Source organism: Tenrec ecaudatus, chromosome 2, assembly GCF_050624435.1.
Source record: "Tenrec ecaudatus isolate mTenEca1 chromosome 2, mTenEca1.hap1, whole genome shotgun sequence".
NCBI classification, from domain to species: Eukaryota; Metazoa; Chordata; class Mammalia; order Afrosoricida; family Tenrecidae; genus Tenrec; species Tenrec ecaudatus.
The window spans coordinates 62,356,150-62,380,846 of record NC_134531.1 but is presented as its reverse complement, the minus strand read 5'-3'; the positions used below and the strand labels follow the sequence as shown (position 1 = coordinate 62,380,846).

The 24,697-nt window shown below is 40.8% G+C and overlaps 2 protein-coding genes across 4 annotated transcripts in view; one reads left to right on the top strand and one right to left on the bottom strand.

Moving 5' to 3' along the window:
• The window catches only part of PPWD1 (peptidylprolyl isomerase domain and WD repeat containing 1), a 29,332-nt gene extending 21,697 nt beyond the window's left edge, over positions 1 to 7,635 (bottom strand). The window contains exons 1-4 of one of the 2 annotated variants that reach the window (XM_075541089.1): positions 7,425 to 7,630; positions 6,518 to 6,523; positions 4,601 to 4,634; positions 3,512 to 3,614 (exon numbers count right to left, since the gene is read on the bottom strand). In XM_075541089.1, coding sequence (XP_075397204.1) covers positions 3,512 to 3,614; positions 4,601 to 4,634; positions 6,518 to 6,523; positions 7,425 to 7,496 — 215 coding nt within the window. In that variant the 5' untranslated portion in view covers positions 7,497 to 7,630. Of the gene's footprint in view, positions 1 to 3,511; positions 3,615 to 4,600; positions 4,635 to 6,517; positions 6,524 to 7,424 lie in introns of both variants that reach the window. The other variant, XM_075541088.1, reaches the window with a different exon arrangement.
• An 82-nt stretch (positions 7,636 to 7,717) lies between these two features.
• The window catches only part of CENPK (centromere protein K), a 34,284-nt gene continuing 17,304 nt past the window's right edge, over positions 7,718 to 24,697 (top strand). The window contains exons 1-4 of one of the 2 annotated variants that reach the window (XM_075541086.1): positions 7,718 to 7,825; positions 15,297 to 15,433; positions 18,313 to 18,369; positions 24,505 to 24,577. In XM_075541086.1, the coding sequence (XP_075397201.1) occupies positions 15,323 to 15,433; positions 18,313 to 18,369; positions 24,505 to 24,577 (241 nt within the window). In that variant the 5' untranslated portion in view covers positions 7,718 to 7,825; positions 15,297 to 15,322. Of the gene's footprint in view, positions 7,826 to 8,035; positions 8,206 to 15,296; positions 15,434 to 18,312; positions 18,370 to 24,504; positions 24,578 to 24,697 lie in introns of those variants that run through there. The other variant, XM_075541087.1, reaches the window with a different exon arrangement.

Below are 24,697 nucleotides of genomic sequence, written 5' to 3'. Positions count from 1 at the left end.
AGTAAGGTAGAATTGGGATCAAAATGGGGGGCAGGAAGCATTCAAGAACTAGAGGAAAATTGTTTGTTTCATCATTGCTACACTGCACCCTGACTGGCTCGTCTCGTCTCCTCCCCACAGCCTTTCTACAAGGGGATGTCCAATTGCTCACAGATGGGTCCTGGGTCTCCACGCCACATTCCTCCATTCACAATGCTATGATTTTTATTAGTCTTTGATGCTGATACCTGATCCCTTCGACGCCTTGTGATCTCACAGGCTGGTGGGCTTCGTTGTTTCTCAGTTAGATGGCCACTTATTTATCTTCATGCCTATATGACTCCAGACTCTGCATCTTTTGATAGCCATGCACCATTAGCTATCTTCATCACATTTGCTTATGCACCCGCTTTGTCTTCAACGATCATATCAGGACAGGCTGGTGTGCTTCTTCCATGTGGGTTTTGTTGTTTCTCAGCTAGATGGCCACTTGTTTATCTTCAGGCCTTTAAGACCCCAGACACTATATCTTTTGATAGCTGGGCACCATTCAGCTTTATTCACATTTGCTTGTGCACCCGTTGTCTTCAGCGACTGTGCCAGCAAGGGGAGCATCTCAGAATGTCGAATGGACATTGAGTATGGATCCAAGTAAAATGAAATCCGTCACAACTTCAATGTTCTCTGTTTATTATGGTGTTATTTATTGGTCCTGTTGTGAGAATTTGTTTTACTGAAAAGGTGTAAATCACATTGAGAGCTACAGTCTTTGATCTTCATCAAGTATTTCAAGTCTTCTTTACTTTTAGCAAGCAAGGTTGCATTATCTGCATATGCAAGAATATTAATAAATCTTCCTCCAATCCTGATGCTGTTCTTCCTCATACAGTCAAGCTTATTACTGTATATACTTGAGTATAAGCCGACCTGAGTATCAGCTGAGAAACCTAATTTTACCACAAAAAACTGCATTAAAAATATGCTGAAAAACTCGGCTTCTACACGAGCATATATAGTACATTATTTGCTCAACACAGATTAAGTATGGTGAAATAATTAAAACCATACTGTATCCTCTTGTTTGTTCTAGTTGACCAAGTGCTTCTTGGTTTATGTACAGGTTTTGCATGAGCACAATGAACTGACTTAGAAAGCCCATCCTTCACTATGTTATTAATAATTTGTTATGATCCATATAGTAATGTCCATAAAACATTACATGGTTTTTGTTCATAAAACACAGTAAGCATCTTTCTAGTATTTTCAGCTTTTAGCCAAGATCCATCTGATATCAGCTGTGATATCACTCCAGGTAAACTTCTGTATCCAGCTTGAATTTCTAGCAGTGCCCTGTGGATGTACTGCTACAACGAATTTTAAATTATCTTCAGCAAAATTTTACTTAAGTCTGATATTAATATTTTTGTTATTTTTCTTTGGAATGGGTATAATTATAGATGAAGAAATAGTTTTAAAATGCTAAATTTACTTGCTCTGAGTCCACAACTAAATAGTGGTTGGATATGCATAACCCTAAAGACTTCTTTAAAAAAAAAGAAGAAAAAAGACTGCTATTATTGTTTGTAAACAAACAAACAGCAATCATAAAACTTACATATTGCTTTAAACAATGACAACTTTGGCCTAGGAAAGGTGCTAATATTGGTTCAGAACTATCCTAACCATGAAATATAAATGTACATCGCTTACTTAGATTTGTGTCTTAAATGGTTCCCAAATGCTATTTCTCTTTAAGAGATCACCAGTAGAATGGTTCAAAGAGCAAAGTACAATAATTCATCTACTTTTTTCCATACTCACTGGCAACATCAACCAAGCCACCACCATACCTTTTCCGGTTTTCTATACCAGTTTTCTAACTGCTCTCCCTGTATCCATTCTTGCCCTATTTGAATCCATCCATCTCATCAGAGCCAGTGACCCTTTGAAAAATAAATCTGATGTTACACTCTTGCTCACAGCAGTTTAAAATCTATATAAGGAATGGAAAAGATTCTGTCTTTGCCCTTCTCCAGCCTGATCTGGTATTTAAATATTCTAACCCTCACTTTCCTTATCTGTGAAAGGATCATATGACCTCACAAGACTGTTCAAACGATGAGGTCATTTATAAAAAAGCAGTAGCACCTGGGCACACTCTGAGTTCAGTTGACAGAAACTCTGTCCCTACTCGTCTCAGAACCCCGGGGGCAGAGTGAGGTATGTGTCAGGCTGCTAGTCACAGGCAGCGGTTCAAAATGATCAGCTGCTGTGTGGGAGAAAGATAAAGACCGTGTTCCTGTGAAGAGTTACAGCCCTGGGAACCACAGGGCAACTCTGCTCTGTTCTACCGGGTCATTAAGAGCTGGAATCGACTCAGTAGGAGTGAGAGATGTTCAGAACGTCTTCATTCCCAGTAGTTTCCACTTTAAGTGCCAATTTGACCAGCTATAAACCATCTGAAGCAATACACAGTCTTCTAGGCACCTACAACACAACCTGGTTCATATCATTCTTGGCATTTATCTACAAAGGACATACACATGAACTAGGGGGCGGTCTTAGAGAATAAATTCCTTGGTATGATATAGACAAGAACATACACCCTATTTTCCCACAAATAGCACACCATGTAAATAACATGCACGCACACATAATGGGAGGAAATGGCATCTTATTAAAAAGTTCTGTCACAGTGCACCACAAATATATTGCTCATGTCACGACATTGCCAGAGTGAATTCCAGCCTTATTCATGCCCATTCAATGGGTGAAAATTTTGTATTGGATATGTATGTAATAAAAAGTAGAAGCCCTGATAGATGCATGATTACGCTTGGCAGCACCCCAGGAATCAGAATATAGAGAACGGAAACTGTGTTTTCACTAGAAGTGGAACCACTAGGAGTGCTTGGGTTCCTAGGTGGCAGCCCCATGCAAAGCTAGGTAGGAGGACTATTTGGGGGTGATTCACAATGCCCCAGTCTGGTAAGATGCCCAGGGTGGCCAGGTGAACTGACATAACCAAGGGACTGATGCACAGCTTCCCATAGCTGTCATCTTCCCATTCTGTGGTACCCAGGCCTCACACTTCCTAGGCTGGGCCAGCCTTCCTGGTGAGGCTGTTTTCCAGGCAGAAACAGTGCTATCTTTCTGCACTGGAGAAAGTAGTTTGCAGAGTGAGGAAAATACCCTGCCAGAAGAGGGGCTGTCTTAGGGACTCGAGCAGTGCGAGTCTATTGCTCAGACCCAAGCTTCTGGCATGGGAAGGGAAAAAAAATCAAAGTCATCAACATGTAAAAAAATAATAATGGTATGAAATAATGTGTGTAGGTTGCATGATGTGAAACATGTGTTTTGCTTGTGTAAAAATATGGCAAGTCATTTCTTCACAGCTCAAATTGTGGCAGACTGTGGAATTAAACAGAATTCTCTCATAGCCTAATTTTAAAAATCCACCTAAGAATTAGAAATATTAGGAGGGAGGAGCAGAAATGTCCCATAGAAAATGTACAAGATCAGACAGACTTACTTGGTGCATACCACGTGGGTAATAACATCTCTATGCATGTAACTGCGCTCATACATGGATGCACTGGGAAGATTGTCAAGATAGACCCTTTCAAACTCCAGAACTGAGGGAAAAAAGCAAAAAAAAAACAAAACATTATAAATGGAACTAAATGCTATTTTGCATTTGTTTTATCTAAAAATGTCTAAACTGTATTGTATTTTCTTCTAGATTTTAACTGCTGTCATTCACATGTAATGAAAAACATCTAGTGCCTCCTGTGCACGTAGCCTGCCACTATAAAGTACTGAACAGCATCATGACTCTATGGACGTCAGGACAGCTTCTCAGACATTATGTAGACGCCTGTCTCCAGGACTTCAGAAGTAAGTGGATCTGGCTTAACATGAAGATCTCATAAAATAAACATTTAAAGTTTATGGAAATCTTTCTAATCATGTAAATTCAGTTATTAGTACTAATCTGAAAATCAATGGCAATAGTAGTCATCTACAGTATATCTCAGCTCATCTTTAAGGCACTAAACCTCTTTAAAATTGATTCTAGATTTGAAATTTGTAAATAAGATGCTTGGATATTTAGAGCAGAGAGAATCCTAGGAGATTATCAAGTTGAATGCTTCTTAATTTTTTCCCCCCAGGGGTAATCATCTTATTACCAGGAAATATTGATTCCGTTCTATGAACTATAAGTGATTTTTCTAGGGAAAGAAACACCATTATATGGGTAGCAAATAAAATAATCCTGTCTGGGCCAAATATGCCTATAAATTAACAAGTGCTATTTCCAGGTTTTTCATAACTGTAGTACAATCACAGTTGCTACATACACACTATGTTTTCCCTAATTTTTAGTAACAATCGCCATGTTTATATTAACTTCCAACTAAAAGATGACTTTTCTCCTCTTCTCCTAAAGTTCAGAATGACCATATCCCTAAGTCTAGTCCAATGAGATAAAGATGAAAGAGCTTACTCCATGAGGGCCGGAACATGGAGATGGTACAGCCTCCTCCTCCTCCATCCTGTATCCCGGAAGTGGGTATGACTACCACAATTCTAATAGCCAAAGAAGAAAGCCATAGCCTACTGATGTGAGAGAAGTTTGTGGAAATCCCAGAAGTCTCCATTATCAGTCCTGGACCTCCAACTTCAGAACTTCTTCTGTATCAATCCTGCACCCCTTACATTGGGAATTCTTTTATGTGTGGGAGAGGCAGACATCTGTATCATAATGTCATTATCATCTTGGGTTTTTCTGTAAAGTGCACCTAAATTTTATCCTACCTGGTACATAATCTCTTTGCTGCCTGTTGGTTTGCTTACTGAACATATTTTGAGAACCAACTAGGTTCCAGAAAAGATGTCGATAAGGAAAGTAAGATATAGTTCTCATCCATTAAAGTAATTTTTAAACCATTTGTCCCATATTTTTAATGATGTTTATCAAATATTTTACACATACTTTATAATTTCAAGTTTTTCTTTAGACTGTATAGCCTGGCTTAGATCTAGCAAGCATCTAAATAAGGGCATTTTCACACCTAATGCTTTTCACTCTTTTCTAAATTTTATTAAGTTTATGAAATCCTTTTAACACGAACACCTGACCTTGATATTTATGAAATTTAATTCCCCTCACTTCTATAAAACAAGGACTTCACTGTCCCAAGCACTGGGGGGAAAAAAAAGGTTTGTTCCTTGCCTTAATGGTGCTTACAGCTTGAGAAATGGACAGAAACAGTAATCAGATAAGCAAGATCACATGGATAAATGTGCAATTACAAGCAGTGCAATAAAGGAAAAAACATGAAAAATATTTAGAATGATTTAAAGTAAGTACCTAAATAGCATATGGGATTCCACTTTGTGTTACTAAACACAGGGTCAACAGCTCAAACCCAATAATGGCTCTCAGGACAAAAGACTTGGCTTTCTGTTCCCATAAAGATTCATAGCATCAGAAACCTAGAGGGGCAGCTCTATTCTCCTGTAGAGTCACTATGAGTTAGGATTAACTTGATGGCAGTGAGTTTGAAGCATTAAAGAAGGTAATATGCTCTAAAGGTGTCAATGTAGGTAGACTTCCTAAAATGTAGCTAAAACTTGAGGGTTATTTATAAATTCAGTATGGTATATACTACTTCAGTTATGATCGATGTGCCTTTGAAGCCCAGCCCAGACTGGAGAAGTGACAGGCTTCCAAGCTCATCTGAACTGAACACTAAAGGTTAAACAAAAGTAACCCAGAGATAGGGGCGAGGGAAATTGTTCCGGATACCATAATAATTGGGTGGATGTTAAGAGGACAAAATGAACATGGGTTTGTATGGCTGCAGCAGGAAAGATGTGGGAGAGGGGATACAGGGAAAATGTGGCAAAGGTGTGTAAAGATGACATATTAATGTCCTCAAATGTTTCACAGAAATACACAAAACACAAGAAAATTTAGTCTATTTTTCCCCTCACCTCTTACTTCATCAAAATTAGAGCCGCCACGTTTACATTAACTTCTAACTATAACTTTTCTTCTCTTCTCCTTAAGTTCAGTGTGACCACATGCCTAAAGTTCAATGCAATGAGATACACAGATGTTAGGTGCTTGCTATGTGACAGCCAGAACAACTACATAAAAAGAAGGTACACCTTTTCCTCAATCCTGTATTCCCGAATCAGAGCAAAATGTTTTGGAGCATGATATATGACAAACATGGTCTGAGAATTAAGGGGTCCCGGATTTTAGATGAACAAGCTTGTGATCCCAGGAAACTTAAGTAACTTTCTCTAGGTCAGGCTATTTATTAGTGGAAAACTATGGGTTGATATAATCTTTGTCTTAATCAGGTACCACCTTCCTACTGCCCTTAACACACAACCACCACTACTGAATCAGACACCATTTGGATGGTGCCATCATTCTTTCTGATCGCTGTTTCTGTCCATTACTTTCTAACCTGTGAAAGTGGGTTGGGAATTCCAACCTAAGAGGCAGCTATCACGATTAAACATGGGGCTTGGCACATGGTAATGTTAGCATTAACATCTATTATTTAAAAATCCATGATCAGTGTTGGATGTTATCGAAAAGGTGCTGTACCATGTCCAGATCATGAGGGGGTTTTAGAAAGTCAAAGCAAAAATAATTGTAAGATAAAATAAAAATTTCCACAAACTTTTAAGTCCCCCTCGTAATTATACTCCAAAAAAAAAAAAAGTGAAGGAATGAAAACCAAAAACACTGCTATTGAGTTGACGCCGACTCATAGCGACCCTATAAAGCAAGGTAGTTCTGCCCCGTGAGTTCTGGAGATTTTAAGAGTTTACAGGGGTAGAATGCCTCGTCTTTCTCCAGAGGAGTGGCCGGTGGCTTCGAACTGTAGACCTTGCGGATAGTAGTCCAAGCAGTAACCTCTACACCACAGTGTATATAAAATGTACATAAAACTGTTCCCATTTTCAGAATACAGTATACATTTTTAGGAATATGTGAATACTCGTACATAGGACTGTTTTTAACTGATTGCTTCTTAAAGACAGGGACTACGTCCTATTTTCCTGGATATTTCGGAAGAAATTTCAGGTGGCCAGAAGAAATCAAAACCCCCAAACTGCCGTGGAGTTCATTGCGACTCCGTGTGACCCTGTACGACAGAGCAGAACTGTCCCATAGGGTTTTCATGGCTGTAAATCGTTATCGAAGTCGTCTGCCACCTCTTCCACAATTTTGTAAGAAGCACCAAGCTTCCCGTTAGCGGCTCGGTGCTTTAATCACGGCGCCAGCAGGGCTTTTCAGAAGACGATCCTCTATTCTTAGGGCAAACAGCGCCTCAATGACATCTTTCCATTCAGGTCTGGCTAAAACTGTCGCACGGACACCCCCTCCTTCCAACGGGACCTGCCACTCTTTCCGCGACTACCTTTCCTTTTCTTGGCCAGTGTTGCCTCCACAGGTAAGGGCCCAACCCAGCGTTCTTCGTTCTCCTCATCCTTTTCCTGAGCCACCGCCACCGCCAGCTCTCTCCCGCTGAGTTCTGCTTTCCCTGCTTCCTCCGGGTCCCGGTGCCTTCTCCTTTTCAGCTCGGAATCGCCACCAGCTTCCGCCGCCATGCTGCCCGAGCCGTCAGGGAAGTGGCGACGCTCACTGTCCTGTAACCAATCGCAAGGCAGCGGCGCAGCCCTTACGTAAGGGGCTCGGCTCGGCTCGGATTGGCTGGAGGCAGCAGCGGCTGATCCAATGAGCAAGCAGCGCGCGCAGCCGTGCGGCCCTTGGCAGCTCGGAAGCCTTGGACGCTGAGGGTTCCCGCTGTCGGTCCAGGTAAGGTGGACGGGAACGAGTCTAGGAACGATGGAAACGAGCCGTGGGAGCTGATTGGTCACAGGATATGCGATTTCATCGTGGGAAGGGGAACGCTTCTGTCCGGGAAGGGAATACCTAACGCCGAGGCCAGCCTTCAGTGTCGCTCCTCTCGGGCTCCCGCGTCATTTCCGATTCCAGACCCCGGGTTAAGGGAAGAAGACCGAGCTGTGGGGCTTTGAAGGAACGTCCAATCTAGTGCTCCAAACAATTCTTCTCCCCTGAGCTCTTTTATGGTCCTACCCACTCTGAAGGAGGCGGCAGGTAGTTGTTACGATTTCCGGAGAGAAAACCAGCCACCTCAAGGTTTAACCTACAGCATCGGGGCTGCTAACCTCCAGGTCAGCTGTTCGAACCCACGAGCCGCACCGCGGGAGACGGAGCTTTCTATTGCAGGAAACCCACGGGGCCAGTTGTTTCCTGTTTTACAGGGTCGCTATGAGTCGGCATCGACTTGATGGCAGTGAATTTTGAGTTTGGTCCACAGCAGGGCCTTTCACCCTGATGTCTTTCTACTCTTAGTGACCTGTGGACCTCAGGCTCCTGGGATCTCTTCCAGTCTCCCTCGACCCCCTCTCTAAATAGACTTTTTTTTTAAGAGCACTTAGAGTTTTAAAGAAAAATTACACAGAAAGTACAGTGTTCTCACCCATCTTTCTCCCACGCCTACACACTGCTCCTTCTATCTTGCATTCCAGGGATAAGTTTGTTGTAACTGCTGAAACTGGACTGCTACCTTATTTTTAACTGAAGAGTCCCGGGATGATGCAAATGGTTAACATGCTAGACTTTTATCCTAAAGATAGGAGGTTTGAGTCTACTCAGGTGCCTTTGAAGAAAGTTCTGGCTATTTCTTCCCAAAAGTCAGCCATTGAAAACCCTACCAAGTAATGATACATGGTGAGTACTGGTGGCTTGGACTGCAATTGGCACAACTCTTCCGTTCTAAACCATCAGCCACTACACGGGAGAGAGATGGGGCTCTCTCTACTCCTAACGAGTTACAGTCAGAGAAATTCAGAGGGAGCAGTTCTACCCTGTCTTAAAATAGGATGCCTATGAGTTGGCATCCACTCTATGGCAGTAAGTTTTGAGTTTTGTCATACACAAGGTGGCCATAAGTTGGAATTGACTCAAGGGCCACTGGTTGAATTGATTCATTATAACGAATTAAAGTCCATTGTTCACGTTACACCCATTTTTGTTGTACAGGCCACAGGTTTTGACAAATTAAACTATTATGTGTTCACTATTACAGTATCATATGGAATAATTTCAGTGCCCTAAAAATGTCCTGAGTTCATTGGTTTCAATGATGAATCCTTAGTCACCATTCATCTTTTTACTGCCTCTATAGTTTTACCTTTTCCAGAACGTTATATAGTTGGAATTATGTCAGGTGTGGTGGGAAAGGCCAGCCCCACACATGTAATCACAGGTTTAGTAAGCGCAATTGTGTGGTTAAGATATATAAAGGTTACAATAAAGTCATAGAGCAGCATGAGAGATTTAAGAATGATTGAAATAATGGAGTCAGACACATTTCATGGGAGCATGCTCACCTCCTATATGGCCATGATCTTACCAGCATGGGCTGAGGTGAGGTGGGGCGGAGACAGCAGGGGTACCCCAGTTTATTGCTAACCAAGGTTTATAACTACGTAGGGGGGGGATTGATTACAGGTAACCACAAGTCACAGGAAGAAGCAGTTTAATAGGCATATACCTCATAGGAAGGGAATGAGCTAGGGGTGTACACATGATGGGAAGGGGAGGGACTAAAGGTATATATGTGACTAGAGGGGTGGACCCAAGACTCAATATGGCAGCCTAACCTTGGTCACCCTAGGTTGGGCTTGACTTCTGGGGTCTCCTACAAGGAAACAGTCAACTACTATCCTTATCACAAGGGAGTGGGTCCTACTTGTGGGATAAACAGTGGTGACTGCTTGCTCTAGATGGCTGATAACCCTTAGGGAGAATGACCCCTGATCTACTTCTGTTGACCTCCAAGTGTATAGTCACCACGTGTAGTAAGCAGCTAAGTTTGGCATATATTTGGGGGAGACTACTTGGGAGAAATCTCTGTTTCTCACAGTCAGGTGTAGCTTTTCCTAACAGGCTTTTTTCATTAGTTGCTAGGTGCCATTGAGTTAGCTTCTACCCATAGCGACCCTGTGCACAACAGAACATAACACTGCATGGTCTTGTGAAATCCTCACGATTGTTCTTCTGCCTGAGCTCATTGATGCAGCCGTTTGTCAGTATCTATATTGACTAAATGGATGCAGCCTTAGTCGGCACTGCCCATTACTTTAATTCATGTGTATCAATCTTCCTTTCTCGAGCAAAAATGCGGGTTTCCGTAACCCAAACGAAAACAAGATCTGCTGCCAAGTCGATTCTGACTCTAGTGACAATGTAGGGCAGAGCAGGACTGTCGAGTGTGGCTCTTCATGCTCTAGCTCTATCGAGATCACCCTCTTTAGAATCCTGAAACTCAGTTTCCATAGCTTTCTGAGATGACCTCTCTTCCTTGAATTTAACTAGCCCAGAAGATCCTCTCAGAAGTCACTGTGCTGATGGAAGTGTTTAAGGCACCCTAATGGAACTACGGGGCCCTGACACTGTAGTGGTTATATGTTGGGCTGCCTGCAAGGTCAGCAATTCGAAAACACCAGCTGATCCTCAAGAGAAAGATGGGGCTTTTGACTCCCCCAAAGGGTTGCAATTTCGGAAACGCACAGGGGCAGTTCTCTGTCCTATAGGGTTGCTATGAGTAGACAGTGAATTTGGTTTTATGTTTTTAATGAAACAAAGAGGATTGTATTACTCAGAGAATTGTTGGGGGCCATCTGCTGATCACAGAGGCATGTGGAAACTCATTTGCAGTAAGCCAACAGGTGTATGAAGTGAAACCCTAGTAGCTATACTTTTTGGCTTATCCTAGTGTTTTTGCAAATATATCTTATCTGTAGCATCATTCCTAGGAGTTGAAGATCTGTATCACAAGATTTATGCACTAAAAATACTGCTATTTTTATCTTACAAAGAGGCTGATTCACCAACAGTACATGCTTCTTGATCCAATATTATCAAGTTTTTCCTTATTGCCTGCCTGAGTGAACAATATCTTTTGGTAGTTTTCATTTTCGTAAATAATGAGTAAGGGTGAGAATGTGTGTTTTCTTTCTATTTTTAAAAGGCAGTTTTAATTTGTTTTTAATTTTTCATTTCTGTCCTTTGCCATTTCCTATTGGGTCCTTATAAATACAGGGTTTTAGCTAGGGTGAGCAGATGTTGGGTGTAGTTTCAAAGGGCATTTTTCTGAGTGGCTAAAAATCTCTTTTTTAAAACTGGATGTTTACAAGTTTGAGTTTAATGCCATCAGACTTGCTTCAGCTTCCTGGGAAGAAGTAAATAATCTGGAGTCAATAGCTGAAAGCCACCTGTAGCTCCTTTCTGTAACAGGCCCCAAGTGTACCTGCATTAGGGCCCGCCCTACTCCAGCAAGGCTCCCGTTAACTGATGATATCTGTAAATGTGTGTTTCCAAATGAGGTCACATATACAGGTTCTGGGGGCTGGGACTTAGGCTTATCTTTGTGGGGAGCACAAGTAAACCCCAAATACTCTCCTACTAATGCAGATGCTTGTCCCATTTAATGAGATGAGCTCTGTGCACATATCTTAAAGGAATTTGTCTACTTGGACACTAGATCCTACTCTTCCTCCTTCCTGTCTTCTCCATCTGTGATGTTCCCTTCTCTTACTGATTCACGTACAAATCCTGTCTCCTCTCACATCTTAAATAAAAGTCCTCTCCTGAGCTCACACTTCGTCCCAGCTTCCACCTTACTTTTCTCTTTGATAGAAAAAAATTCCTGAATGTGTTTTCCACACTGCATGTCTCCAGTTCATTTCCTACTACTCCCTTTGAACCACTCCATTCCAACATTCATGCCCACATTTCTACTGACGCGATTCATATAAAAGTTAATAAAGGGCTCTGTGTTTATCCCAATGAAATTATGGTGACATTTTACCCCAAAACTTGGAGGTGTAAAACAACCAGTTAGTTTCCTATGTATTCTGTTCTTCAGGAGTTCAGACAGGGCACAGCAGGGACAGCTGCTCTGGGCTGCAGTGTCTGAGCCCTTGACTAGAAGAGACATCAGAAAACTTGTTTTTGAACATGTCTGTCTGGGAGCCTCACTTCCTTTTCCATATGGCTTCTCCATGTGGTGTCTTCAGTTTGGGCTGGTTTGGGCTTCCTCACAGCATGGTGGCTGAGTTGAGTGACAGCCAGATGTAAGCTGGCTGCCTTCATGGCTTAATCTAGGAAGTCATGTGGCGTTCCTTACAATGTATTCTACTCACAAAGGCAGTCACAGAGTCATGCCCAGGTTCAAGTACAGTGGAAATGGACTCTATGGGGGATGACAGCTTGAAATATTGCTGTGACTATTTTTAGAAGCTACAATCTGCCCCATCCATATTGCTAAAGTAATCATCAATTTTCTGTCTTACTTTACATGATTTCTAGTATTTGACACAGTGAGTCCTTCTTCCTTGACCATTTTCCGATCTTGGATTTCAAAATAGCATGCTTTTTATTTTCCTCTTGCCTCCCGGAGGCGCCTTCTCAGATTATACAGCTGGTTCTTCCCATTTCTCCCCAACCCCTCTACATCTGAAACTTCATTTTTCTGATGACACCCAGTCCCTTGGCTTTAAAGAGTGTCTGTATGGTTGGTGGCACTCAAATTTTTATCTCTAGCCTACGAGTGCCCCCTGAATGTATAGTGCTTCATCGGGAGCTGCACTTATAAAAACGCAAACCCATGGCCACAGAGTCTTCCCTTATAAGCGGCAGTGGCCCAAGAGGAAAGAGACGAATGGTCCCACAGGGTTCCTGAGGATATACGAGTAAATCTGTGTGGAAGTAGGCTACTATATCTTTCTCCAATGGAGTAGCTGGTGGGTTTGAACTTGTAGCCTCTTGATGAGTACATTAGTATCAATTACTTACTTGATTAATATATTACAGTAGAATATAATATATCCCTAACGATTAGAACTCCTTGGTCCTCTAGTAGTCTCAGTGGTAAATGCTCTTGGGAAAAAGTTGTGGCCGTCTGCGTCTGTGAAGATTTACAGCCATGGAAACTATGGTTCAGTTATGCCCGATCCTATGATATGGATATCTATGATTCTATGATTCAGAATCGGCATTAAGTAAAATCTTTATCAGGATGACTTCCCCAGCTATTGATAATGTTTCTTCCACCTTCTTCCCTATTTCAGTAACTGGCAGCGCTATTCTTCCAATTGCTCAGCCACAAACCTTTGTCATTAGATTTCTTCGATACTCTGTGTGTAGGCTGTTATACTTTATGTACAAATCCTGTTGGCTTCATCTGGAAAATATACCCAGAATTGGCCATTATATATTCACTCTACTAATAGCATCTTGGTCCACATCTTGCTTAATGTATCTTGTTAATTTGCCATAACAAATCAACAAGCTGAGTGGCTTAACAGAATAGGAATTGACTCTTTCACAATTCTAGAAGTTCAAAATCAAGATGACAGCAAGACTGATTCCTTCTGGAATGTCTGTGGAAATGCTTTGCTCATGCCTCTATGAGGTTCTAGGAGTAGCTGGCAATCCTTGATATTCCATGCCTTGCACCTGTCTCGCTCCATTCTCTACCTCCATCTTCACATATGTTCTCCTTGTGCTATTTTCTCTCCTTTTAAGGACACCAGTCATTGCATTAGGGCTTATTCTAATATGACCTCGTCTTAGCTATATGAATACACTGTTTCCAAATGAGGTCCTTTTCTGAGGTTCTGCGGTTAAGTGCTTTTGAGTCACTTCCAACTCTCAGCCACCCGTGCACAACAGAATAAAACACTACCGGCCCTGCACCATCTCCACAATGACTGTCTTTGAACCCATTGTTGTAGCCACTGTGTCACTCCATCTTGTTGACCGTTTTCATCTTGATAGCTTGTGCAAAATACGTGAGATGAAGTATCGCCATGCTTTCTTCTAAGGAGCACTCTTAAGTGTGCTTCTTCCGAGACAGATGTGTTTGTTCTGATAATCCCTGCTACCTTCACTATTCTTCACCAATGCCGTAATTCAAATTCAGCATTCTTCTTTGGTTGTCCTTATTTACATGGATGTAAGGCAATGGAAAAAGATGGTGACTTGGTTAGGAACACCTTGGTGGATGTGAATCTTTGGGGGACATTGACCATTGAAATAGCTTTCTGACTGGTTTTCCTTTGACTACTGTACTGTCTGTAACTAACCAAGTTATACTATTAAGACATAAATCATATTTTCTCCTCAAATCTCTAATAGCTTATCTCACTCAGTATAAAAGCTCAAGTCCTTAAAATGGCCTACAAAATCCATATAAGCTCACCCCTGTTGTCTCTGTGGGAAGCCCTGGTGGAGCCTGTGGTAGGCTGCTACCTGCAAGATCAGGGGTTCAAACTCACGAGCTGGAAGGAAGAGGTCAGTGTGACTAGAGCAATGTAAGTATGACAGACAGTGGGTAGGTAATAGGAGATGAGGTCAAAGAGACAATAAAACCTCAAACCAAATCCACCGCCATCAAGTCAATTCTGGCACAGTGTAACCCGATAGGACAGAGTAGACTTGGGTTTCTGAGGCTGTAATCTTAACAGGAGCAGCCAGCCTCATCTTTCCCTATTTGAGGGGCTGGTGGGTTTGAACTACCTTTGTATTATCAGTTCCCTTTGCTTGGAGCCTTAGCCATAGATCTCCATGACTCATTTTCTTATCTCTTTCTTGTTTTGGCTCAATCAACTTTTCAGTGACCTTCTATGATATTGCCCCCACTCTCACATGTCCTACGATTCTTGTCTATAGTGTTTTTTCCATTAAGAACCCCAGTGCAATCGTGTAGATTCAGACTCCCAGCAACTCGTTATAGTGTTTCTGAGGCTGTAAATCTTCATGGGAGCAGACAGTCTCATCTTTCTCTCAGGGAGTGCCTGGTGGGTTTGAGCCACTGACCTTGCAATTAGCAGACCAGTGCTTACCTGACAACCACTACAACTTGATTGCTTTTTTGTGTGTGTTCAATTGTCGTTTTCCTTAAGCTGCAGAGAAAGATACTTTTTTCTTTTTGTTTGTTCTGTTTTTGTCTCTTGTTTACTGGTGTCCCCTAACTCCTAGCTGAATGTCTGGCAGTAATTGTTGTTGTTAGGTGCCATCGAGCCAGCTCTGACCCACAGCGGCCTGTCTGGTCCTGTGCCATCTTCCCAATTGTTCCTTTGCCTGAGCCCATTGATGCAGTCACTGCATCAGTCCATTGTGTCAACACTGGAAGGTAATAGATATTTAATACATATTGTTAAATTAATATTTTCCTTTGGTTTTTCTTGCTCAGGCTAAGAAAATCATAAAGCAAAGCCAATGAGTCAACAAGATCCAGATCCAGATAGTACTACAAATTCGAACGATGTAACAGATGCCAACAGTCAACTTATTACAGAATGTGACAAAATGTGGAAAGATATGGAAGAAGTAAGTATCAAGTGATTAAAATAATGTCTATTAATTAAGATAAGAGGTAAATCAATTTCAGTAAAATTTAGACATGGGAAAGAAATGTGGAGTCTACTGAGAAAATCTCTTTGATAAATATTTATCTTTAGGCCTCCACTAGGTAAGAAAAAGGAAAAAATATAGGACAGTTCTGATCTTCAAGGAAATGATCAGTTTAAAGAGGCAATGCCTATTATACTGATGGCAGTAGTCATTAGAGGCAAAGATGGCAAGACTTCTTTTTTACATACGTTGATCTTGTCAGGAGAGACGGTCCCTGGAGAAGGACATCTTGTTTGGTCAAGTGGAGGGGTGACAAGAAAGAGGAAGGCACTCAACGAGGAGGATGGAAACTGGCTGTAACACGGCGCAGGCGTCAGAACAATGTGAGGACGGTGCAGGCTGGTGCAGTGTTCTGTTCTGTTGTACGGAGGGCCGCAGTGGTCCCTGGCTGGCTTGATGGCACCCAACAACTGCAGTCCTGCGAACATAATGCAATACTTGAAGTGTTCTGGTAGAAAGGAAAATGCTTTGTTAAGGAGGGCTATGAGACCTGGACTGATAAGGTAAAGGGCAGCTTTCCCAAAGAGACTGTAACTGAATTTATTTCTAAAAGATGGATAGACATTAGCCGGTGGAAATGAGGGAGATATGCAAAGTAGAGAGAACAAGCTCTGTAAAAATGGAGAGCAATTAGATAACTCGGTAAGGAGAATAGTACAGTTAATGTAAGCTGGAAGAAGAAGGTCATGTGTGGTGAGACTGCAGAAGTACACAAAGGCAAGGGCATGCTTGGCTTTGCTGAGTTTCTTTTATGGTCAGCCTTTAAAGGATTATAAGTATGGACACGATGTGAGCAGATAGATAATTTTGGTATGCAAAAGAGTGGACTAAAAGTAGAAAGAACATTTCAGAAGCTCTGGGAGCCCTGGTGGCAACGTAAATTATGCTTTGTACTGTTAACTCCAAAGCCAGTATTTTATTAAAAAAATTTTTTTTGAAAAAAGCAAACTGGTATTTATTATTATTTTTATTTTATTTATTTTTAATCATTTTATTGGGGGCTCATACAACTCTTATCACAATCCATACATCCATCCATTATGGCAAGCACATTTGTACGTTTGTTGCAATCATCATTTTCAAAACATGTGCTTTCTACTTGAGCCCTTGGGATCAGTTCCTCATTTTTTCCTATCCTCCCTGCTCCCCCTCTCCCACGAACCCTTGATAATTTGTAAATTTATTATTTTGTCATGTCTTACACTGTCCGACATCTCCTTTCACCCACTTTTCTGTTGTCTGTCCCCTAGGGAGGGACTTATATGGAGATCCTCGTGATGGGTTTCCCCTTTGTACCCTCACCCTCCCTCTACCCTCCCAGTATCACCACTCTTACCACTGGTCCTGAGGGGTTCATCTGTCCTGGATTCCCTGTGTTTCAAGTTCCTATCTGTACCAGTGTACATCCTCTGGTCTAGCCGGATTTGTAAGGTAGAATTGGAACCATGATAGTGTTGGGGAAGAAGCATTAAAGAACTAGAGGAATGTTGTATGTTTCATCATTGTTACACTACACCGTGACTGACTCATCTCTTCCCTGCAACCCTTCTGTAAGGAGATGTCCTGTTAAGGCCAGTAGTTTAAAACCATCAGCCAATTCGTGGGAGAAAACTGAGGCTTTACACCCCTGTGAAGAATTAAGTCTCAACAACTCTCAGGGGAAGTTCTGCTCTGTCCTGTAAGAACCCGCTGCCACCAGGCTGTGAGGATGATGTTCCTGAGTAGAGCAGCCAGTCCACAGAGAGAACAACATGGCTGGCCCCACTATGAGACATGATGCCCCTCAGTGACCAAGGGCGATACAGAGGACAGCACCGGAGACACAGTGTGGGAATCGCACCTGACCTGATCCCACCACACCGAGGCAAAGCACTGGGGGAATGCAGCGGAACAGCAAGGGAATGGAGTGGCAAGGTCCCCAGGGAATGCTGAAAGTGGACTTTGGGGCCAGGGCGTGGTGCCCCAACAGACTGGACTGGAAAACACTCCTAAGGGCCAACAAAGGATCCTTGTACAACAAAAAAAAGAACCCTCTGTTTGTGTTAAAGTTGACCAGATGGCAAGGCTTTGGAGTGGTAGTAAATAGATCAAGTGCTTGGCTGCTAATTGAAGGAAGGGTCATAAAAATGCGGCAATCTGCTTTTTAAAGAGGAGTGAAAACAGTTTTATGGGGCAGTTCTGTTCTCTCCTGTAGGTTCACTGTAAGTCAGTAAGGTTGGTTTTAGTAGTGGTCCCAGTAAGAGATAATCAAGGTCTAGATACTGTCAACTTAAGTAGAGAAAATAATCCATTCAAGCTATGTTAGGAGGTATGACCAGGCGAATTTAGGATTGGTTGGGTAAAACGGGAGTGAATTAACATGGGTAGTGTCAAGTTCTCCAGGTGAGGTATTGGCAATTGGTGAAGTGATTTCCTAAAATAGAGAATATAGCAGGAAGTACACATAGTTAGGTCTTTGGGTGAAAGCAAAAATTGTTTTAGAAAAGATTGAGTTTGAAGGTTATGCCTGCCCATTTGTCTGCTTTCCCAATCCTTTTACTTACAGCATAAGGAAGTTCAGCTCAGTGACCCTGGTGGTGCAGTGGTTAGTGTTAGGTCTTTAATGGAATGTTGATGTTTCAAAACCACCAGTTGCTCCATGAAAGTGGTGGCGGTCTGCTGCCATACCGAGCGACAGCCTGGAAAGCCCAATGGGCAGTTGGGTGGCATCAAGTCAACAGCAGTGGGTTGATTGGTGTGAGGATTGTCTGTGTTGTATAGTGTGTGACTTTTTGTTTTTTTACTTTTAAATCAAGTGTCAGAATAAGTTATCGCTTGTTGGAAATGAGACACTTACTGATTCAAATGCTCAGGTATGAATCTTCTATTTTTTTCCTTTCCTAAAAATAATTGTTAAATCATGTATTTTGGAAAAGAAGTATATCTGTATAATTAATTGCTTTTAAAGTATAATTAATTGCTTTTAAAAATATCTATGCGTTAGCATTAAAATATTCACTACTTCTGATTTAAGAGTGGGAAAAGGTATTCTGAAGACTTTGAAATAACAAGAAATAGAGAATTTTAAAGTTCTTTGTTTAACAGCTATACATATACTTAATAGAATGAATAGGCTAGTAGGCTGCTGATGTGATGCCTTTTAAAAGTTAGAACACATGGAAATAATAGAATTTAGCCCATAAGCTGGTTTTGAAGCTCAAATGAGTTACATGTAAATTTCTAATACACAGTGCCTGGCGTCTGGAACATATTCAACACATATTATTGTATTTTTTTAAAATTTGAACAGACTAACCTACTTATAGTATCATATAATATAGTAGCTACAGATTACTATCTGTGTGGAATCTTCACTGATTTACTATAGACTTTTAAAAAAGGATAAATAAATGTAGTGTAATACTCAGCACTTTGGAATTTGTTCAGGGATACAGATATCAAAGAAATCTATTATAATCTAAAATATGACCAATATAATAGGTCAAATCTATAGAGAAAGGATGAATTACTTAACAAATCATAATGGTATAACTAGATATCCATCTGGAAGGAAATGAAATTTGACCAGTCTTTCATATATATAATATAAATTCCTAATGTGTTACTTTAAAAATTTGGTAAAAAGGAGGGACTATGTACAATGTAAGGAAAGGGAAAACCTTTTGGTTAATAGTAAAATCCAGACACTTTGAAAGTAAGTTAGATATATTTGACCATATAAAAATTTTAAACCTTTTCATGCTAAAAATTCCAAGAACAAAGTTAATATGTAAATAATATCTATGAAAGTTCCCAAAACTAATGGGGTTATGTTAAAAGATACGATAGTCCATGTAAAGGTGTTGTTGTGTTCACATTTGGTGTCATCTGGACATAAAAGAATAGTGGCTTTCATTGGTGATGACACGATGGAAGTAATAAAAGTCCAACCCATAACACTATTATTAAAGCTAATAAAGAAATGCAGCCAATTTACAAGCCATCAGATAAACATACACGTCACTATCAATGAAAAGCAATTAAGAAAACCATTTAACTTGCAATACGTCTAATATCCTACTTATCAGGCAGTTTGTTGTGCTGTGATGGCTTGTGTGACGCTGGAAGCAATGTCACCAGTATTCCCAATGTCAGCAGGGTCACCCACAGTGAACAGGTATCAGCAGAGCTTCCAGTGTTTAGAACAGACTACGGAGCAAGAATAGGACGTCCACTTCAGAGGAATTAGCCATATACAACCTTGTGGACTGCATTGAAACATTGTCACATACTGAAAATCTCATCAAAAGAAGCAGAATACTGTCAGAAATAGTATCAGAACATGAGCCCCCTCATGGCAGAAAGTACTCAAAATATGACTGAGGGCGAGCTGTCTTCTCAACTTCTAAGAGACCATATGATGTGGATGGGAAAGTAAAGTTTTTGGCTAATGCTTTCAGTGTGGCTTGAACTTCTTCCTTCAATACAATTGGTTCCTCTTGTTACCTCTTGAAATGGTTGAATGTCTTTCAAGTTGCCTTTTGTGTTGAGAGATGGTATTTGCTATGGACAAATAAACAACACAAGGCTTCAGGAACTGATGGAATACCAATTGAAATGTTTCAACACTGGAAGCACTCATTCATCTATGCCAGGAAATTTGGAAGGCAGCTATTTAGCCATCTGACTGGAAGAGACTCATATTTGTACCCATTCCAAAGAAAGGTGACCCAACAGAATGCTTAAATTATAGAATAATGCCATTGATATCACAGGCAAGTACAATTTTGCTGAAGATTATCTAACAACAGGGATTGACAGCAGTCTCTTGACGGAGTTGTTAAAAGGTCAGCCAGATTCAGAAGAGTTCGTGAAACGAGCATTATCACTGATGATGTCAGATGGATCATGGCTCAAAGCAGAGAATACCAGAAAGATGTACACTTGTGCTTGGTTAACTGTGGGAAGACATTCGACTGTGGACCATAACAAACTGTGGATCACCTTGAGAAGAATTGGGATTCCAGAGCACTTCATTGTACTCATGCAGAACCTGTACATGGGTCGTGTGTTAGACAGGGTTCTCTAGAGAAACAAAATCAGAATGCTAATAATTATATATATATTTATACAGTAGATAGATGTATAACATCAGAAATAAACAGTTAATTAAATTATAAAGCAGTACAAATGGCTCAGTGCCACTCACTCCCATGAGACATTTGTGAGACACTGGCAGTCCTTCAAGTCTTGAGGGCCGCCAGGTAGTCAGTCCTCTGTAGAGCAAGTCAGGCTACCTGGGCACAGGCAGCAAACAGCAAGGCAGGTCACCCTCAGTCAGCCAGATGACAGGGTCCGACAGTCCCCAGTTCAAGACATGTAAATTCCAATGGTGTGGCAAAGCAAGTCTTGAAGGAACCTCACATTACAGCGACACAGTCCACGGGTTAGGTGTCCCACAGGTCGTGTAGCTTGCCAATTGAGGCATAGAATAAGCAAGGTAGCTGCACACTGGTCCGATGATCAAAGAGCAAGAGACAAGAAAGGCGAATCTCACTGAGCCATTTATCTCTCCACCCTTCAATCAATCCCACATGTGTTTATCGGCCAAGTTGGCACAATAACTACCTCAAGTAGACAGCCAGGTTGGGAAGTGAACAAGAGAATACTGCATGTTTTAAATCAGGAAAGATATGGGTCATGGTTCTTCCATCTGATCCTACTTATTCAACCTGTATGATGAGGAAATCATCAGGGAAGTGAATTCAGTGGACAAATATGACATCAGGATTGAAGGAAGGCTTATTAACAACCTGAGATGCAGCTGACACAGCTTTGCTGCTGAACGTGCAGAGGACTTGAAGTACTTGCTGATAAAGATCACGAATTGCAACGTGCAGTATGAGTTACAACTCAATCTAAAGAAGACCAAAATCCTCACAACTGGGCCAATAAGTTCCATGATGGTATTTGGAGAAAAGATTAAAGTTGTCAAGAATTTTCATTTTTGCTTGAATCCACAATCAATGTTCATGGAAGGCAGCAGTCGAGATCAAAGGAAGCTTTGCGTTAGGCAAATCTGCTGCACAAGACCTCTTTTGAGTATTGATAAGCAGAGATGTTTTTTGAGGACTAAGATGTGTTTCCGTTTCTTCACCGTGTATCATGATGATGACCACGAGGCCCAGTTGTGAGGACTTTCGTGATTTTGTTTATATCCCACGTGTACTCCATGTGGAAGACTCCAGTCTTCGATCTACATCAGTAACTGCTTTAAGCCCTCTTCATTTTCAGCACATGAGCTTATGTCCTCACATATCAGGATGTTAATGAATCCTTCTCCAGTTTTGAGGGCTGCATTCCAGCCACATTCCAGCTGTTTGCGTTGTTTGCCCAGCAGACTGCTTGAGTAAGTAAAGTGCGCGAATCCCACCCTGCCACACATTTTCCCCAAATTTCAATGAAGTATCCCCTTGTTCAGTGGGACTGGCTCCCTCTGGATCTGTGGACAGGATATGTGTTTGGAATTCCCACTCTTTGCAATGCTAATTATAATATGTTATGATCCACATAGTCCAATGCCTTAGTGTAGTAGATAAAACACAGGTAAATGTCTTCGTGATATTCTTTGGTTTGGGCCAAGATTCTTCTGAAGCCAACAATAATATCCTGTTTCAAGTCCTCTTCTGAATTCAGTTTGAACTTGTGGTAGTTTCCTAGCTGTGTATAGCTATAGCTGTTTTTAAATTACCAACAGTTTTCTAAAATTTGATAGTAATTACATTACTTGATCATTTTCTCATTCCATTTGTTAACCTTTGTTTTGGAATGAGCACAGATATTGATCTCTTCCAGTCAGTTGTCCAGGTAGCTATCTTCCAAATGGTTTGATTTGGATGAGTAAGTACTTCAGTGTTGTATCTGCCTGTCAAAGTTTCTCAATTGAATTCTATCACTTCTTTGAGCCTCGTTTTTCATCGGTCCCTTTAGGGTGGCTTGGACTTCTTTATGCAGTGCCAATAGTTCTTGATCCTGTACTAACTCCTGAAATGGTTGAACGTTGACCAATTATTTTTGATGACTGTATTCATTCTATCAGCTTTTATGTTTTCTGTTTCCTTCAAAAATTTCCCATCGCATACTTTAATATATTTTCTCTTCAGTTCTTCAAATGTGGTAAATACTAGTTGTGTTTTTGCTTTTGGTTTTCTAACACTAAAAGACTCTTAGAAAAGAGAGAAAATGCACTGAAATATAATTTTAAACATACAAGCACCTTAGGTGTAATCAATCAACAAATTTATCACATAGATTAAATTTAGATCAGAATTAGAATTACTGGAGTCATCTAATGTGCAAAGCATCCTTACCCTAATTTACTTTTTGGCACAGGATGCACAATTTATAAACTTGTAAGGTAAAAGTAGGACTTTGAAGTGATTCAAAACTCTGCAGACATGGCTGACAGAAACACGGGTGAAGTACTTGCTGAATGGAAGCCAAATCTTTTGTCCTTCAGATTTCGACCTGAATAGATAACAGGACTTGGTGATATAAATGAAGTTGGGAATCACATGACAGAGTTTTGTAAAACCAATGACTTGTTTAGAGCAAATGTCTTTTTTCAACAACACAAAAGCCAACTATACACATGGACTTCTCCCGTTGGAATAGACAGAAATAAAGTGTCTACATCTGTGGGAATATCTGAGAAGTTCCATAATAGCAGCTGAAACCAAGCCAGGGCCCAGCTACGGAACCGATTATTAATTACTCATGTAAGTTCAGGGTAAAGCTAAAGAAAATTAAAACAAGTCTACAAGAGCCCCAATAAAACCGTGAGTCTATCCCAGCAGAATTTTGAGAACATCTCAAGAACAGAGTTGATGCATTGAACACCAGTGACAGAGATCCGAGAAGCTGTGGCAGGACCTCCAGACCATCATTCATGAAGAAGCAAAAGGTCGTTAAAAAGGCAAGAACAAAAATAAGAGATCGAAGTGGATGTCAGAAGAAAACTCCCTTTTAATCATAGAGTACCCAAAACAAATGGGAGAAAGGATAAAGTCAGAGTTGAATTGAAAATTTCAAAAGGCAGCTCAAAAACACAATGCCAAATATAATGAAATTTCCCAAGACCTAGAATTAGACAACCAAAAGTGAGGAGATAGGCCCACACAGTGGCTGCAGCCCTGAGCTCGAGTACACTTGTGATGGTGGTGAAGGACCAGGCAGTGTTTTGTTCTGTTCTGCAGAGAGCAGCTATGAGTTGTTACCGACTTGATGGCACCCAACAACAACAGATAACAGGCAGCAGTGGCCTATCTAAGAAAGGGCAGCCACCTGTGTCACTTTGAATGTGTGGTGACACAGTCTGCCACTGTCTCTCGGGGACACTAGTACTTGGCTCGGGATTGGGTCACAATTCAAGAACAAGAGATTTGGTTGTTTTGCCGTCCTTGCCCTTGTTTCCATTGGTGGTGATTAAACCATTTCAAATTGTCATAGAGCCCCACATAAAACTGGTTTTCCTGTGTGGTTCATAGAACCAATCTAATTGTATACTTACTTCCTTGTATTTATATTAAGCTTTTAAAAAGTTTCTCAGCTAAGGTCAGTTATAGTTTATCAAAACAATGCAAAAAGCAAAAGAACATCTTTAAAGCAAATTTTCTAAAACATATGGACTGTAAATACCTTTTTTAAAAGAAATATTTAGGAAGTAAACTGAATGTTGTGTTCTTTTTTTATAAAGTGACTGGTTAAGCAGAATTTATCAGTTTTAATTTCTGTATTATAACTGCTTTACCTTGCAATTAGGAGCTATCAACAGTGTGGAGCAAAACAGAACTCTGCTTTGAGTTGATAATTTTCCTTATTTTAAACTGTTACTGTGTTAGCTATTTATAGTTGGAGTTTGTGTTCAAAATGTCTATCCTTTGATTTGTGAATAACTGACTATTCTGCAAGTAGTCACTTTGTTTTATTGTCTTGTTCTCATTTCTTAGCTATCGTTATTGATTATGCAAATGAAATGTTTGACTGCAGAGCTCCGTCAATGGCAGAAAGAAACTCCTCAAAGTAAGATACTTATTTCTAGCTTTGTGTTTTTATATACAATTAATGGTAAATACATTTAATGATCCGAAGAAGAATTACAAAAGTAATTTTGCTTCCTTGAAATTGCTTCAATTTCATTGG